General features: G+C 34.6%; 1 protein-coding gene across 1 annotated transcript; it reads right to left on the reverse strand.

Annotated features, from left to right (window-relative positions):
* Window positions 1-2,419: 2,419 nt before the first annotated feature.
* On the reverse strand, window positions 2,420-18,763 carry tmem154 (transmembrane protein 154). Its single transcript, XM_079812916.1, has 9 exons — window positions 18,524-18,763; window positions 16,648-16,704; window positions 16,388-16,426; window positions 15,238-15,279; window positions 14,948-15,157; window positions 14,441-14,492; window positions 9,660-9,733; window positions 9,008-9,056; window positions 2,420-4,209 (listed from the first exon to the last, which is right to left on the reverse strand). The coding sequence occupies exons 1-8, from the start codon at window positions 18,576-18,578 to the stop codon at window positions 9,022-9,024; spliced, it is 564 nt and encodes a 187-aa protein (XP_079669042.1). The 5' UTR covers window positions 18,579-18,763; the 3' UTR covers window positions 2,420-4,209; window positions 9,008-9,021.
* Window positions 18,764-19,688: the final 925 nt, after the last annotated feature.

Below are 19,688 nucleotides of genomic sequence, written 5' to 3' on the forward strand. Positions count from 1 at the left end.
TCTGCTGTGAAGTTACATTTTCATCAAACAAGAGAAAATTGACCCATTTATAAGAATCTGAAGTGCGTGTCAAATCAATATATGAGCACAACAACAAACAAGCAAAACAGTGTAAAAGCAAAATGGCAGTTTCTTAAGTTTTCCCTGTATTATGTTTGTTTTATGCAGCTACAAAACTCAACTAAACACTGTGTATTTAATGTGTCCTATATCTTGGGTTAAAATAGTTTACCTGCAATAACAACAGTTGCGGAATAGTCTATGCGAGTGATTTCTGTTATCAGTGAAACACTGAAGTTTTAAATACCATGCAACCTGCTTCTATACATCAGATAGGCATTATGGACATAAGCATATCATAAGCAGCGGTACATTTTTAAATAGTAACGTATATTCACACGAGAAAGGACCACGCAATCAGCTTCATATGTCCAATAACTGGATGATGTTGGTATTGAAGCTGATCACATGGCTCTTTACTCCTACAATATCAGACTGGCATGGTCAAGTTTGCGTTTCTGCAAAACACTGTGTGTTTAAACAAGATGTTTTATTAGACAGATGCGTGTATTTACCCTGGAAACTGATGGAAAGACGAAGAAAAAAATCTCCTGTGTATAGAAGGACAGTAAGTTCCCCCAGATATCCTATCCAGAGTCCAGTTACGGTCACCGGTCTCTCCTCTTCTCCTCTCCGGTTAGCCCGAAAGAAAGATGAAACGATCCTCTGAAAACGAGTTGAAGTTTTACAAGCACAAACCAAACATTTCCATCCGATGAAATAAAGTCGGAGCGTTACGCGGACCCTTCTAATCCATGAACCAGGGAGAGCTTTTATGAATTATTTATCTTCTGCAAAAACTAAAATCCCCCTGGACTAGTATGTGGCCGATCTGAAGAACGCTAGGGATACGGCACACGACTCCGATGCTTCTCTGTTAAAGCGCGATCGCCTTTATCCAACCGATTCCTGTACGACTCCCTGTCCACCAATGATGGCGTCACCGTGTCGTCCAGGAACGTCACCAACGCTCGCGATCCGTGTCGCTTAAATAAAACGTAATTACGTTACCCATGCCTGTGGAGTGCGGACTGGTGGAGGCCGAAAAACATTTTAGAGAACAGTGGTTTCACTTTAAAACACGGTTTGCCGGTCATCCTTCACTGTTATAAAAGCAGTACCTTCTGGTAAAAAATAACAATGAGATGTTCCTTTAAAAAAATACTGCAGCTAGTTCTTTTCTCTTAGTGCACTAACAAATAAGACATCTTATAATCAAAACTTGCTACCCGTAGGCTAATATATTTCATGAAAATACTGTTAAATGTTTTAGAACACAATTTAGAAAATGTTCCTTGTAACTTCTGTAATTGCATTTCTAAAGATACAGAACATAGCAGCATATAGGCCTGCATTTCTTTTCTACTGTATAAATTGTCTGGTTCTGATGTGTTGAAGCTTCCATGGCAAGTTCTTATTGAAAATTGACTGTTGATTATTTTGACATTTTGTTGTTAATAAATAACTCTTAATTGTGCCAAAAATTAATATATTGAGATGTCCATAATTGTCCTGTTTTAGGTTTTATTATTTAATTACGTTTTTATTTCTTGACGATTAAGGCATTATTAAGATGAATCTTTGTTGTTTGCTTCACTGTTCTTAATCTACCAGAAACCGATGCGCTAAAGAATGAGGAGCATGGAACAGATGCTGCAGTGGTCAAGCTAAAAGGAATTTCAACAGAAAATACAGTATTTAAATGTTTATTTTTTTAACGTCATCCTTTTTTTCTAGGTTTTAAAAAGTTATTATTATTAATCAATATTATATTTTAAATAATATTTTTTATCACCTTATTAATTTACATTGTTTCTATTGTTATGTTGTTTGTGCATTTTTCAAAAGAGAATCTGTCAGAGAAAATACTTTACATAGCCTAGCTCATGCAGCAGTAAAAAAACAACAACAACAAAAACAGCCTGACAGTGTAAACAGAATGCACAGATAAGCTGCCAAGAACCCTACAATCTAAGAGCACAACAAATATAAGTTCAACTGTTTTAGATGGATAATAACAACTAACAGAGCAATCTGTAATCATTAATGCACGAGTAGCCTACAGGTCAACACATTCAAAACCTTCATGTATCTGCACGCATTACCCTGATCAACAGGGTTTTAAATCCAAACAGATCAGACAGGACTGGAAAAGGAACAATCTAATGAGTTCCATCTGGTGTTGTTTTCCACCACTGTTACACTGAAGTGCAACGGTTCTGCTGGACCACATGACAGCACGACTGCTCTTGCCTAAAAGGTAAAAGGTTTCACTCAAAGGTAAACAATGTTCTTTCATATTCCCATAGTATTCCAGCAGACCTTTGGCATTAGAGAATGCACTCAGTAGAAGGCAGCTATGTACAAAAAAAGAGTCCACTTTATTGAATAAGTGCAGCATGAAATATGGTCTTTTTGCTCATGTGGATAAGATTATGGTTTATTTAGATGAATAAAGTGTTTTTACTATAGTGGACTGAAATTACCAACTTATTTAGATGCAGTATTATGGGTAAAATGGTACATGAATAAAAAACTATTTCAAATAATTGTTGTTCTTTTGAGCTTTCTATTGATCAAAAAATCATGGAACAAATGAATCATGTTTTTGACAAACATTTTAAGCAGCACAACTTTATACTGTGATAAAAATAGGAAATGTTACACCAAATGTTTGCACCAAATCATCAGCATATTAGAATGATCTCTGAAGGATCATGTGACACTGAATTCAGTTTTTAAATCACAGAAATGAATTACATTTTTAAATATATTCAAATAAAAAACAGTTATTTTAAATTGTAACATTTCACAGTATTGCTGGTTTTACTGCTGCCATGATGAGCATAAGAGACTTCTCTCAAAAACATAAAAAATCTTATCAGCAGTATGTAATGAGAAAAACACACATGAACTCAGGCAAGAACAATAATAACAGTTAGTTCCTCTTTTAATATATAAACATAGCAGGAAATGTGTTGGTGTTTTCTCAAGAATTAATGATATGGCAATATATAAATTGTAAACACACACCTGCAATACTGAAAAATGTACAAAAAGAATACAAAAACAAATGTAATGAAATTTACAAAGGTTAAAATGATAATGTCTAATTTAAATGGAATGATGAAATGCGTCTTTATATCTGAAATTCTGTGGCGAAGCATTATTACACGATGAAAAAACTAAATTGTTTATCAATGTTTGTATTCCATCAAAAGTGGTGAAAATATCAATATCAAAAGTACACAGAGGATCATATCAGCTTCCAGTAGAACTGTTGTATCCCGTTCAGTGCAACAGACAGAAAAACATTTGTGTTTATTACATTTTTTTAGTCAAATCCATTAATCGTGATTAATCGCATTTAACATGAAAGTTTGTAAATATATAAAATGTGAACCTGGACCCCAAAAACAGTCATAAGTTGCACGGGTGTATTTGTGGCAGTAGCCAACAATACATTGTATGGGTCAAAATTATCCATTTTTCTTTTATGCCAAAAATCATTAGGATATTAAGTAAAGATCATGTTCCAAGAAGATATTTAGTACATTTCCTACTGTAAATATATAAAAAATGTATTTAGTAGAAGTAATATGCCTTGCTAAGGACTTCATTTGGACAACTTTAAAGGCGATTTTATTTCTTTGTGTATGTATCTCAACCAAATATTGTCATATCCTAACAAACCATACATCAATGGAAAGCTTTCAGGTGATGAATAAATAAGGGTCATTAAAAAAATTGACCCTTATGACTGGTTTTGGGTCCAGGGTCTTGTGTGTGTGTGTATATATATATATATATATTACACACATACACACACACACACACACACTCATACATATATATATATATGATATATATATATATACACAAACTTTTATGTTAGATGCGATTAATCGCAATGAATTGCTTTAACAGCACTATTTTTGATTCATTCAAACGGCAATGTTCTTCACACGACAATCTTTAGTATTTTACAAATATTTTTTTAAAATAAAGTTATAACATTATGCATGCCCTTAAAGCATTTCCCTTATAAGGATCCAAATGTACCTCAAAAGTATACCTCAATATGTAAACTGTGCAACATTGGACACATGAGGATGCTGCTGAAAACAGCATCAGGTCCACAGCAGGTACCTGTAAAACAAGTGAGGGAAAAAAATATTAATGCAAATATGTACCAAACTACGCTGACTATGTTGCTGTGGACATTTGTGGACAAATCTATAGACTGTTGTACATTTGTGTGTTGTAGAGTCTTCAACAACGCTATATTATTCCATTTAAAGTCGGCATGAAATGGAAGTTGCGATTGTCCCTATTTTGACGTATATCCGAGTGAAACGGATTCTTGAGAAAAAAAATGTAGGGCGGGACTTGATTTTGTCCATCGAGAATTGATTGTATTGTTGAATGGTTGTGGTTTGCTATTCCTGTGATGTCATGTGATTGACAGGTTGTACCGCCCTTGCACCGGTGCACACGTCATCCAAGAAGAGATGTCGCTGCAAGAGTCTTTTTAATAAAAAAAAATAATAATGTGCACGGATGAATCATTTATAATAAATACTGCAATATTCCATTATAAAAAAGAATTGTCAATTTTGATCTCATGGTGACTTTAAGACATAAAACTGCAAAGAATTTCAGTTTCAAGATCAGATTAGTTTCCTTTTAAACTCAATGCAGCATAAACAGAGCAGTCCATACTTCTGCTGATGTGGCCTCAGATATTATCCGTTTATGTTTATATAAACATTAATTTGTCATTCTTGACATCACCTAGCCTTTGTGTAGCTTGCTCCCCCATAGCGCTATGATACCAATCCGATCCTGGGAAAAACACAGTCTGCATGACGTAAGCTTACATTCCTGGCTTGTGGACTCTGACCCTCTGGTGTTCCCAGGGAGAGCGAGACAGAGAGTACGCAAGAGGGGAAAAAAAGAGGCCCTCCTCATTTCTGGCCCGGTCTGAGCCGTGCTTCCACGCATGCCTGCTGTAATGACTACCAGATGTCGATGCTGGCAGCACCGACCCGGGGGTCAAAAGTCAGCAGGCACGGCTATTCTGTTCCTCGTACGCAGCCTCATCAAAACAAACTTGACAGAAGGACATAGTCTGTGTTTGTGTCTGCATTAGTAAGCAAATGAATGTCGTTGGGTGCTTGTGTAAGAGCCGCTCGCACCTCTGTGCTGATTATCTGGAGGTCAACAGACAATGCTGCTGTTTATTATTCTGTTAGTGCCACTTCAAACCTATTTGACAATCTAGCCACTTGACAAGAGTCAATGTATCACTAAAAGTGTATTCGTGTCTTGACTTTTCAGTGTTTGTTTAGAAAAGAAAAAATTGTGTCATTTCACTTCACAAAGCAGTTGGGATGCACAAACATGAAATGAATTCATGCCACAGTATATATACTATTATTAGTTTTTAATGACTTAATTAAATCATTTAATTCTGGATTGTGTCAAATGCTGTTCTTTTGAACTTTCCATTCATCAAAGAATCCTGAAAAAAACGTGTCATGGTTTCCACAAAAATTCAACATTGATAATCAGAAATGTCTGAAGGATCATAATAATATTATTATATTCACATTTATTCCAAAAACAGTGTGAATGTGAACTAGGGTTAGGGTTAGGGTTAGGGTCACAACTTAAGTGGACTTAAAAGGGTTTAATGAGTTCAATATCCAAATACAAATTTATTTTTTTGGTTACACTTTATTTTGATGGTCCACTTTAGACATTCTGCTATATAAGTAACTTTACAACTACATGTTATCTGACTCTCATTAGAGTAGTAGACTACACATACAGGTGTTGGTCATATAATTAGAATATCATCAAAAAGTTGATTTATTTCACTAATTCCATTCAAAAAGGGAAACTTGTATATTATATTCATTCATTACACACAGACTGATATATTTCAATTGTTTATTTCTTTTAATTTTGATGATTATAACAGACAACTAAGGAAAATCCCAAATTCAGTATCTCAGAAAATTTGAATATTGTGAAAAGGTTCAATATTGAAGACACCTGGTGCCACACTCTAATCAGCTAATTAACTCAGAACACCTGCAAAGGCCTTTAAATCATCTCTCAGTCTAGTTCTGTAGGCTACACAATCATGGGGAAGACTGCTGACTTGACAGTTGTCCAAAAGACGACAATTGACACCTTGAACAAGGAGGGCAAGACACAAAAGGTCATTGCAAAAAAGGCTGGCTGTTCACAGAGCTCTGTGTCCAATCACATTGATAGAGAGTCGAAGGGAAGGAAAAGATGTGGTAGAAAAAAGTGTTCAAGCAATAGTGATAACCGCACCCTGGAGAGGATCGTGAAACAAAACCCATTCAAAAATGTGGGGGAGATTCACAAAAAGTGGACTGGAGCTGGAGTCAGTGCTTCAAGAACCACTACACACAGACGTATGCAAGACATGGGTTTCAGCTGTCGCATTTATTGTGTCAAGCCACTCTTGAACAACAGACAGCGTCAGAAGCGTCTCGCCTGTGCTAAAGAAAAAAAGTGGTCCAAAGTTATGTTCTCTGATGAAAGTAAATTTAGCATTTCCTTTGGAAACCAGTGATGGTTTGGGGTGCCATGTCATCTGCTGGTGTTGGTCCAGTGTGTTTTCTGAGGTCCAAGGTCAACGCAGCCATATACCAGGAAGTTTAAGAGCACTTCATGCTTCCTACTGCTGACCAACTTTATAGAGATGCAGATTTCATTTTCCAACAGGACTTGGCACCTGCACACAGTGCCAAAGCAACCAGTACCTGGTTTAAGGACCATGGTATCCCTGTTCTTAATTGGCCAGCAAACTCGCCTGACCTTTACCCCATGGAAAATCTATGGGGTATTGTGAAAAGGAAGATGCGATATGCCAGACCCAACAATGCAGAAGAGCTGAAGGCCACTATCAGAGCAACCTGGGCTCTCATAACACCTGAGCAGTGCCACAGACTGATCGACTCCATGCCACGCCGCATTGCTGCAGTAATTCAGGCAAAAGTAGCCCCAACTAAGTATTGAGTGCTGTACATGCTCATACTTTTCATGTTCATACTTTTCAGTTGGCCAAGATTTCTAAAAATCCTTTCTTTGTATTGGTCTTAAGTAATATTCTAATTTGATGAGACACTGAATTTGGGATTTTCCTTAGTTGTTAGTTATAATCATCATAATTAAAAGAAATAAACATTTGAAATATATCAGTCTGTGTGTAATGAATGAATATAATATACAAGTTTCACTTTTTGAATGGAATTAGTGAAATAAATAAACTTTTTGATGATATTCTATATGACCAGCACCTGTATGTATGTATGTGTGTGGATAGATAGATAGATAGATAGATAGAGATAGATAGATAGATAGATAGATAGATAGATAGATAGATAGATAGATAGATAGATAGATAGATAGATAGATAGATAGATAGATAGATAGATAGATAGATAGATAGATAGATAGATAGATAGATAGATAGATAGATAGATAGATAGATAGATAGAAGTTAGGGTTCAGATTTATAGTAGAATGTCTGTTGGGGAGCATCAAAATAAAGTGTTAGCAGTTATTAAGCAGACAGTCTACTAATACTCTAATGACTGGTAGTTGACATGTAGTTGCAAAGTTATCTATATAGTTTGTAAAATGTTTAAAATGGACCATCAAAATAGAGTGTTACCATATTTTTTTTTTACTCTGTTCACTTTATTGTGACTGAAAGAAATCCGAGTAACACTTTACAATAAGGTATTATTTGTAAGCAACTACATTTACAATGAACAATACTTCTACGGCATTGATTAATCTCAACATTTACTAATACATTTTTAAGATCCAAAGTCAAATCTGTTAACATTAGTTAAAGCACCGTGAACTAACATGAAAATAAACCTTTTTATTAACTAACATTAAAGGTAATAAACACTATATGACGATGTTGCTCATTGTTAGTTAATGCATTAATATGTTAACAAATGAGATCTTATTGTAAAGTGTTAACGAAATCTGAAAGAGCAACCATTTCTAGTGGCAGCAGAACGTAGACAAAACATTAATTTGTAGACAAAAGCTATTGTTTGTTAGTTTGCAGTTTTTGCGTGTCCTGTTTCAATTGTCTTTTTGTTTTTTCCCCTGGAGATTTAAGAGGCAGCCATTAGAGATGTTTATCATATTATCACAGCTCAAACTGTAAATGTTCTACAAGACAAAATAATCACATTTTGGGCAAAATTTGCAGTCGTAATAAACGGGAAAGTTAATAAACAGGAAAAAGTTGACATGCTGTTGTGTACAGGGGCATTCCACTGGAAAGTAAAGTAAGAGGTAACCTTATGTCATTTCACAGTTCCAGGAAATGATACCTTACACATTACATTACAGGGTGTGACACACGCAAACACATTTCTTCATGCTTTGTCTTGCACCACTGCTCTGTGTTTCACATAAAAATGGGCAGAGTTTTACCATGTCCAGCTTTGCGGACCCCCATTATTTTTCAAATGTCTTTGGAAAAAACCCTCCTCAACGCCCAAAAGAAAAGGCAAAGTTTCATGTTACTGATGAACCCAACGGCTGCTGTGTATTTTGCATATACTGTACGTTTTTGAAATGTTATTACGACCATTTATGTGACTCTTCTTCATTACTTGGAAATAATCTGAAATGCAGTGAAATATGATGTGTGAATGTAAATAATCAAGTAATGCACAACATCTGTCACAGATCTCCCCTGAAAATTAAATATTTGCAAGCTAGTACAATGGCTTTCCTGTTACTAACCGCTAGACAGCTGTCCAAGCCAATACTGTACTGTGAATATGCTCTGACTTTGTTCTAGAAATTGTGTAGCTTTCCCAGGTTTGGACTACATCTTGCATAAAGGAGGGAATAAAAAGTCTAGTGTACTCACTGAAAAGCTATTCATTATATTTGGCCTGTGTCCACTTTCTTGCCTCCATCTGCAAGCAAACGATGAAAAAACACAGATTCTTTATGTTAAAAGCATTAAACAAAGCATGTTCCACTACTTATTCATCTTATCATATAGAAATAGATCATACATTTAAACAACTACAGCACTTCACACACTTTAACAGCATTGTTCACAATACAAACAACTTCAATAAATACATACTTCTATATATATGAAGGACGTTTTGAACCTTAATTTTGAAGTTCTGGTGGAAGAAAAATGTGTTGTTTAAGTGTGAATACGTTTCAGAAAACTGCCTAAAGAGCAACTTTCATGCAGCTGAGGAAGTTTCTGTGAGCATTTGAATGTTTCTAATGCAATTGCTCCCCCTGCTGGTCAAAGCACAAACTTACTGAATTCAGTAAAACTGAAGCATGTTGAAATTCAAGTTCAAATTAAGTGTCAGTAAAGGACCTTTAGCTTTAATTTTGAAACAATCATGTATGTTTATTAGAACACCAGATTGTGATTCTCTCCAGCACCTGTGGTTTGGATTAATCACTATAAATGTGCAATATCTGAGACATGCAGAGGCACAGATATGGACCATGACTCAGAGTCAGAGGATGTTAGATGTTTTAGTGGTCACCTTTTGATATCCAGTTTTCTAGATCTTCCATTTCCAGCTCCATCACTGATGGGATATCATCATCAAACATGGGCCTGGGAACAAGAAGAGAACAACACGTGCGTTTGAGGGCTGTTTATTATGAGGAAGTTGTTCTTGTCTGCTGTGGGCCTGTGGCAGATTTTTGATCTTTAAAGAGGAACCAACTAACCATGAACAGCTTTTGTGGAACATCATTTTGTCCCATTATGAATATATGTGAACAGTCTGAATTGCCAAATCACAACAGTCACTAACCCTTGTGCGACCTTATAGACATTTTTGTCTTTTTCAGTTTCGTTTTTTTGATAATTTTGTCTGTGTTAAAGCCAACTCCATAACTTTTGGCGCAGGTGTGTATTTTTATTGGAATTTTACTATTTCAACCTCATTTCCTTTTTAATAAATCTATTTTGCACTAGGTACACAAAATAGTTCCTCAAGACCTCAAAGGTCCCATGGCATGGCATTTTTCTATTATTTTATAATGTTTCCTGAGGTGTACTTATATTGTTAGTATGATTTTTACATCATAAAATGTCATAATTTAGAAATAAAAGGCATTTTTTCAATATTGATGTTTGCCCTGTGGCTGAATGCCCTATTTCAAGAGGCGTGTCTGCTGTGAGACTTCAGTAAAAACGCCCACTGTTGTGATTGGCTGACATCTTTGCATTTGAAATGAGCGGAGGGGGCGTGGTTTAACGAGGTCTAACAGGCACGAGCTGCTGCCAGAGAGACGGATGGACCGGAGTTCACTTCACATCAGTTCTGTCAGTCTCAGTTCAGCGAACTGTTGTAGTTACAGCATATACTTCAGGTTATTAGTCTATTTCTAGTCGGAGGGACTGTCACTCATGTCAGAAAGTTAGTAACTTTAGTAAATGATGGATCAGCGCTGACTAGAGACGCGAACCGTTTAGAACGATTCAGTCCGATTTGGTGAACTGGTTCGGTTCACTAAAAAGGACCGATTCAAAAGAATGATTCGTTCGCGAACCGGACATCACGGAGACGGAGCGATTGCTAACAAAGTTATTTATAGTAACTACTGAGTTGTGAGAGCGCTGTCAGTCAGCGCGAGTTTATTGTGTTTGTATCTGAGAGTTCTGAATAAACATGAATTCAAACAATAAGACTAACTGTTGAGCTATATAATTAATTTAGATTAGTTTTATGTTGATGAATGTATCCAAACAGTTGCTCACCTGTCTAATAAAAGACACAATATATTAAAGCGTCTTTTGTGTTTCCATGGTTTCTACAACCCCAAATCAGAAAAAGTTGGGACAGTATGGAAAACGCAAATAAAAAAAAAAGAAGTGATTTCTAAATTTACTTTGACTTGAATTTCATTGCAGACAATATGAACAAAAAATATTTCATGTTTTGTCTGGTCAACTTCATGTCATTTGTAAATATGCATCCTTTCCTGTCATTCAGACCTGCAACACATTTCAAAAAAAGTTGGGACAGTAAAGCATTTATCACTTTGTAATGTTGCCATTCCTTTTCACAACACTTAAAAGACGTTTAGGGACTGAAGACACCAAGTGATGAAGTGTTTCAGTTGTAATTTTGTCCCATTCTCCCTGCAAACAAGTCTTAAGGTGGGCAACAGTACGGGGTCTTCGTTGTCGCATTTTGCGCTCCGCAGCCAGGTAATGTGTGCAGAATGTGGTTTTGCATTGTCTTGTTGAAATATGCATGGACGTCCCTGGAAAATTTGTCTTCTTGAAGGCAGCATATTATGCTCCAAAATCTCTATGTACTTTTCAGCATTAATGGTGCTTTCACAGAAGTGCAAGTTACCTTTGCCAAGGGCACTGACACAACCCCATACCATGACAGACCCTGGCTTTTGGACTTGTTGCTGGTAACAGTCTGGATGATCCTTTTCTTCTTTGGTCCGGAGCACACGGCGTCCATTCCTCCCAAAAAATACCTGAAATACTGATTCATCTGACCACAGTACACGTTTCCACTGTGTGATGGTCCATCCCAGATGCCTCCGAGCCCAGAGAAGTCGACGGCGCTTCTGGACACTGTTAACATAGGGCTTCCTTTTGGCACAGTACAGTTTTAACTGGCATTTGTGGATGTAACTACATATTGTGGTACTTGACAAAGGTTTGCCAAAGTAGTCCTGAGCCCATGTGGTGATATCGCTTATAGATGAATGACGATTCTTGATGCAGTGCCGCCTGAGGGATCGGAGATCACGGTTGTTCAGCTTAGGCTTGCGCCCTTGTCCTTTACGCACTGAAATTCTTCCAGATTCCTTGAATCTTTTAATTATGTTATGCACTGTTGAATGTGAAATATCCAAATCTCTTCCTATCTTTCTTTGAGGAACATTGTTTTTAAACATTTAAATAATTTTCTCACGTATTTGTTGGCAAACTGGCGATCCTCGGCCCATCTTTGCTCCTAAAGGATTAGACCTTTCTTGGATGCTGCTTTTGTACCAAATCATAATTACAATCACCTGTTGACATCACCTGTTTCAAATCACATCATTATTTAACAATTTTACCTCATTACTAGCCCTAAATTGCTCCTGTCCCAACTTTTTTTGAAATGTGTTGCAGGTCTGAATGACAGGAAAGGATGCATATTTACAAATGACATGAAGTTGACCAAACAAAACATGAAATATTTTGTGTTCATATTGTCTGCAATGAAATACAAGTCAAAGTAAATTTAGAAATCACTTCTTTTTTTTTTTTGCGTTTTCCATACTGTCCCAACTTTTTCTGATTTGGGGTTGTAGAAAATAAAACCGAGAGTAACGCGCGGGTATGATGTCATTGACAGGCGATGCACAATATCCTGGTTAAAATTATTTCTCTGGATATAAACATTATTGGAAACATTTGGGATAATGTAAGTACACAAGTCAACAAAATATGTAACATTGTTCTAGTGGTTTTTGGATATTTTAATGCTATAATCTTACATATTGTGCCTTTAAGGACCAAAAAGTCCCCAATTTTTTAATCCCAGGGCAATTTAACCATAAAATGATACAATCTTTGTTAATAGGCTTTCCTTCTGTTAACAAGGCTTCAAAATAATAATAAAAAAACATTTTACAAGATGGTGCCATTTTCTCAGGTTTGGCCTATAAAGCAAATACTCTCTTTATCACTGTTTTCTGCTCCTGCATATTATAGAGCCAATTAGATAAATTATGCCGCTATAATTGTGTGGGTGTTTTGGTATATGGATGTCAGAGTGTGGTTTGTATGTGTGTAGTAAAAACAATTGTGTGTGTGCGTGCTTGCAGTATTTAAGAGAGAAAAACTACTGCACTGCAAATCAAAAATCCAACCACAGTGTACCAGCAGAGCTTTGCTGGCATTGAAAGGGGAAAATTTGGTAATGCACCCAAACAAAATCTTACTGAAAGCTAATTTTTTGAGATATCAATCTCAAATTTGGAACACAACTTATTTATTATATTTAGCAGTTTTAGAATTCAACATGTTCAATAAAATATTTTATATATTTATATATAAAATATATATTTTATATTCAAAAAACTTTTATTGCTTCAAATTTTAACTTTAAAAAGCTTCACATTTTTATGACATTTTTGTCCTCTAAGGACCTCAGAGTAACTTTTTTTAATTGACATACAAGGGGTAAATAAATGTATTAGTGTGAATATTGTGTATATTATATAGTACAGGGATTCTGTTAATGTTCACTGTGAATGTCGAAACTTGAATTTTTCAAAGTACGTGGTTCAAAATACGTGCATTTCAGGCGAATACTAAATAATTGGGATTAATAAATAAATGACTAAATAAAGACACAGGGAAATATGACTGTAAAAACCAATTCAATTATTATTGGTAGTTATCAAAATTTAATTTCTAAATTATTGAAAATAAATAATGAGTACATGGTCTTAAATGAATAATTATCCAATATTTTTTTTTTTTATGATTTTGTGCTCAAGGTCTGATAACATCCAGTTTTGCAGATTCACTCTGATCATAAAAGGGACTAAGCAACATATTAACCAAACAACTAAAATTTAAGTTTAAAGTTTAAGTAAGCAGAACTTGCAGATTTGTATTTACTCATACAATTCATACATTTAACTTAAAATAATCAACTTAAATATTTTTAGTAATGGAAACTTGGCTAGCTTTAACTAGCGAATTCAATAAATGCTACCTTGCTAATTGGTAACAATGCTTTGATAGCATTAGCATAGCATAGCACTTGCTGAATGAGTACAGCAATATAACACACTGTATATCTGTTCTCAAAATAAGCTCATGTTCAAAATAAAATAAGCTCATGCTCCACTCGTCACGATGTTAACCTATCCCCCCCAAAAAAAACCAACATAACAAACTCTTCTAAACTAACATAGCAAAACATTAAACACAACTAAATCTCCCACTTAACATTAATCTTGCACAAAAAAACATTATATAACACTTCATTTTAGCATTCTCTCCCTTTTGAGTGTCATGGCAAAGCATGCTGGGAAATAGAAATTCCATCGCAGCCCAGTTTCAGTTAAATTTAAGTCTAAATGAAAAGAAACTAGTTCATAAAACTCAAAACAGTGAAACAATTCAGATTACTTAAAATTGAGAAAACAAAAGAAAGTTATAAATAATCATAAAAGTTAATATGTTTGAACTAGTTTGTTTAACTTGAGTTGGCTCTATCAAACCAATTAATTATTTTCAGCATTAGGTTTTAAAGAAATATAAGATGCTCTTAAAATGTATACTTACATTGGCACCTTTTCATGGTCTTCTTGATCCAAATAAGGATCTTTTTTTGTGCCTTCATAAAAAAAGATGACAAAATAGTTAAACATTACACAGAAATGTTCTTAATTTATAAGACTTCAATTTCAGTAGCCTTCAAAGGAACTTCTAGCAAACTGTAAAAATGTAAGGAGAAGTGTAAGGAACACTTTTTTAGTCTCAGAGTGATGGATGTTAAAAACTATGTTGCAAAAATGTAATTAAAAATGTAATTATTGAGTGTCCACATTTTTTATTTGTGAAATGAATCTGGAGTTTACAAATGCCTCCCAGTGGGTTTAAACTACTGTGCGTCCATTCATATTTATTCCTAACATACCGTTATCATATTCACCATTCAGTTTCATCTACACTGAAGTGTTAATATTTGTGTCTTTCAGCCTAAATATGGAAACACATGTAAACACCCTGTAACTGATGCATTTAGCTGGTTATTTGCGTATGCATTTGTTTGAATGCATCCTGACATACCAGCAACTTTTCTTCCCCTGCGGTACATCATGACTACACACACGATCACAGCGACGATGACAAGTGTGAGAAGCAGGGGTATGATGAAGGGCAAGATGAGATCCTTTGTGTCTGTGTCTGCGTCTGTATCAGTCTTAGTAGTCGGCTTTTTTTCCTCATTATTAACATCACTGTTTGGTGTGGAGTCTAAATCCGAGTTAACCGAGTTAGCTGCAATTGCATAAGATCAGATAAAGTTTGAATTGCTTATTTCAGTTTGAGGTCAAGCATGTGAAAAGTGCAATGCGTACCCCGGCTCTTCCCATCTCCAGATCCTTCCACATCCCGATTCTCTATAAAGAAATAAATGAATCGTGAAAATACAAACATCAACACTTAAAACATTATACATATTATGTATGACTTATATGGCTTATGAACTACACAATAGGCCTAATATTTGCTACATAGTACAGCTATATTTACACTGTTGAATTACACAATAAACAGCTTTTGATGCCAGTACTTTTACTTTAAATTTACCAGTAAATTCTTTTTACAGTTAATTTAGCTTAGAGGTTTCCAAACTGTCGACCACAAAGGGTTCACAAAATTTGAGAGAAAAGGAAAAGATTTTACGAAATGGCTGATATATATACGAAATTTTATGGCAACAAAATGCTTCAGAACAATATTTATTGTGAAAAGATCATTACAAATAAATCTGAACAGCAACTGATTCTTTTCAGGTTTTCTATATCGAACAGTAGGCTACTTTAGGAAAAAAAAAATATGCTTAATACATTTTCTAGATAATATTTTAATAATTGGCTTTAGTAGAGTGAAAATAAAAAGGCTATTATATTAACATTAACATTATTTTGAAACATACATTAATGTTCAAAAGTTTGGGGGATGTTTTTGTAAAAATGCAATGTTTTTGAAAGAAATCTCTTATGTTAACCAAGGCTGCATTTATTTGACAAAAGTACAGTAAAAACAGTAATATTGTGAAATATTATTACAATTTAAAATAACTGTTTTCAATGTTAATATATTTTAAAATGCAAATTAATTTGTGTGATGGCAAAGCTGAATTTACAGCATCATTACTCGGTGTCACATGATCCTTTCAGAAATCATTCTAATACAATGATTTGCTGCTCAAGAAACATTTATGATTATTATCAATGATGAAAAAAGTTGTGTTGCTTAATTGATTTTAAAATTATAATTATTATAATTTTTTTGTTACATGTCGTTACTGTCGCTTTTGATCCATCCTTGCTGAATAAAAGTATTAATCTCTTTCACAAAAAAAAAAATCTTACTGACCCCAAACATTTGAACAGTAGTGTATACATTATAAATGTGTTGTTGTTTTTTTTGTACATGACAATATATAAATACCTTTACATCACATATACTGATGTGTCAAATGTAATTACCACCAATTCTTACCTGGGTCTTTTTCACCTTCTGCTTTGGGAGTTACTACAACTGTTAAATGTAAACAGATCAGATTAATTTATGAGAGGAAGTGAGTGCTCATACTTAGATGGATAAACCCATTCTAGACAACTGTGGCAGGCATACAAAATATTGCCACAAGAAAGTAGATGTCTACAAATAAGCTTGGAACATGAACCATTCAGGACTAAAGCTTGTCTGCATCAAATCGCATAAAATAAAATACAAAAGAGGTGTTCTAAAGCACTCACATGCATCTTCTGAGACAATATCTGCCTCCGTCTCTTCTTTGTCTTCTTCACACTGAACTGTAATGACATAAAACTAAATTACTTTACACATTTAAGAACTGACTGTAAAGAACCTTCATTTGATTTTTACACTGAGGATTAGTTTAAACTTGTTGAAGTTCAGAAGAAAGCTGTTATCTTAGCATCAGTCTCTCAATTTACCTGAGAGATTAGAAACGTTCCTTGTACTTCCTCATGAAATTCATCCATGATTTTTTTTTCTTTCTTTTAAAAAGGATTTTTAAATAAACAGCACTTAAGTTTCTGTTAACGGACAGGTACAAAAACGTTTAGGTACAAAATCATTTAAATAGGCCTATACACTGCAGATTTTTTTATCTTTTTAGAAGCAGTCTCTTATGCTCAGCAAGGCTGCTTTTATTTAAAAAAAAACAACAAAAACAGTAATATTGTGAAATAATATTAAAATGTAAAACAACTGTTTTCTATTTGAATGCATTTTAAAATTTAATTTATTCCTGTCATGCCAATCAATATGATGATTTGCTGCTCAAGAAACATTTATGATTATTATCAATGTTGAAAACTTTTTTTTAGGATTCTTTGATGAATAGAAAGTTGAAAAGAACAGTACTTATCTGAAATAGAAAGCTTTTGTAACATTGCACTACCGTTCAAAAGTGAGATTTTTTGGGGTGGACTTAAAGAAATTAATACATTTATTCAGCAAGAATGCATTAAATTGATCAAAAGTGACAATAAAGACATTTATAATGTTACAAAAGATTCTATTTAAAATAAATGTTGTTCTTTTGAATGTTTTACTGTTTTCAACATTGATAATTATCATAAATGTTTCTTGAGCAGCAAATCATCATATTAAAATGATTTCTAAAGGATCATGTGACACTGAAGACTGGAGTAATGATGCTGAAAATTCAGCAATTTTAATAAAATTACATTATAAAAAATATTCAAATAGAAAACAGTTATTTTACATTTTAAAAATATTTCACAATATTTATTTTTTATTTTTAATAAAATAAATGCAACCTTGGTCAGCAGAACAGACTTCTTCTAAAAACAGTGTACATATAATTCATATGATAATATAAAACATAAAACTATGTGTATACATTGTTAATTCATGTTCATTCATTAAACATTAACTTATGTTTAATGAAAGAACATGGAATAGCATTATATCACCTATAATTCTATATATATATATTTCATTAAATGTTTAAAGATCTCAAATATTTAGACGCTAATATGTAGAGACTAACATTCGCCAACATTCACAATATTGTTTATTTCAAAGCTATTAAATTAAATAATGTTAATATGTAAAACTGTTATCAACTTCATCTTAAATACAACATATGCTAATCTTAATATCAAAATTCACATTCAGCTACAAGAGAACTTTGAGGTAAAAAGGAGGAAACAAATAATCAGTTACAAGGAAACGAATGCCATAAACCACGAGGAAGATACAATTGTCCTGAATCAACGTTATCTTTGTTCGTCCACAAAGACGAGCTGTTTTGTGCTTTGCATGAAACCAAGAGCAACAAAATGAGTCAGAGAACTAGTTATAATGTTCTGTGACCATCCTGTCCTCAACTTTATCCTCGTCCATTGTGGTAGATACGACAGATCATTTGAATGCACCCTTAATGTCCACATGACTTCACAAGTGTTGTGTTGCCTAGGGGCCAATTACAGTGTAAAATGATTTCTGAGAACCCTGACGAAGAGAGCAGACAGGACAGAGGAGAGTTACTTTAGATGAATGGGGGAAAATGGAAAGAGAAAGAGAGAGAGAGATAGGATTCTACATAAAGAAAAATGATCTACTACCGTGAGTACCTACCAAGTCCAGTCCGGCTAGCTGTCAATGCCAAAAGTAGGAATAGTATCAGATTCATTTCCCAGAGTCCTCGGTGGAAGCACTGGCCCACACTAATGGTAGACAGAGACACAGACACAGACTCATTGCATAGTGACTGGTGGCTAACACGCCTTCATGACATCCTGCTTCCTCTTTCAGACCTGATTCACCTACCTACGAAAAAAAAAACACCACCCTTTCGTTCTCTCCCTCGGATGTGATGCAATCAAACAGTGAGCTTGTTACCACAAGCCAAGCTGTTCCTCAGTTAGCTGTGAAAACACATTCCTGCATATATGGTATGTGACCTAACCAAAAACCAGAGAAAAAAAAGAGAAGTGCCAAAAGAGCTGAGTAAACAGAGGCAGCTTTAAACGCAAGACTTTAAACAGACTGAAGTAGGAAGAGACTGTAAAGAGTTTGAGTCTACACTGCTACATCTGTCTTGGTCAAAACAGTTATGAACTCTCTTAGCACTTATCCAAATTGAATTACAAAAAGAACTGTGACTACAGTATGAATATAGTTTTTTTTTAGCATTTAGATGTCAAACATGATGCCAGAAATAACTGATTATTACAAAATGTTGAAATAAGTTATCTACCTTTCTAAACCCTAAACAGGGTGCACAGCAGGTGACGGGGCAGAAGCCCCTTCTTTTGTGAGGCCCGTTTCAAGTAAAAAAGGTGGAAAAAAGGCCTCAACTTGCACAACATCGTGTTTTGATGTCATTTAGGAGGGATCAAGCTGTCATGTGGAGGGGGTAGTAGAGTTACAAAATGAATACATACCATTTACATATGAAAACATTCAGTTTGATGTCCAGGCTAACATCAACATTTTCTGTTTCACTGACCCGTAGCTTATTATTTAGTTTCAGGCTCTTTCATAATATGTATTTGCTCAGGCAAATGTTCTTAGTAACTTTCTTATGGCTAAGGACTGAGTCATGGATATTAAGACTCTTCAAAAATCCATGAATATTCTGTACTAATAATAACAAAACAAGATTGTGCTGCAATTAAATAGCCTACTTGATGAAGAGGGGCAGTATCATATAAGGCTAGCTCTGCCCAACATCCTGGAAAGCCTTGCAAACATAGAGAAGCAAAATATAAATACTTTGGGACCTTTTACTTTTCCACTG

The sequence above is a fragment of the Gobio gobio genome (assembly GCF_949357685.1).
Source record: "Gobio gobio genome assembly, chromosome: 3".
In the NCBI taxonomy this organism is placed as follows: domain Eukaryota; kingdom Metazoa; phylum Chordata; class Actinopteri; order Cypriniformes; family Gobionidae; genus Gobio; species Gobio gobio.

What these genes read in the sequence shown, in the direction of transcription:
- tmem154 (XM_079812916.1), bottom strand. Translation starts at nt 18,578, where the DNA reads ATGAATCTGATACTATTCCTACTTTTGGCATTGACAGCTAGCCGGACT. An exon ending in AGAAGGTGAAAAAGACCCAG is followed by an intron (nt 15,280 to 16,387) that starts GTAAGAATTGGT and finishes ATTTCTTTATAG; the next exon opens with AGAATCGGGATGTGGAAGGA. An exon ending in GACCATGAAAAGGTGCCAAT is followed by an intron (nt 9,734 to 14,440) that starts GTAAGTATACAT and finishes TCTTGTTCCCAG; the next exon opens with GCCCATGTTTGATGATGATA.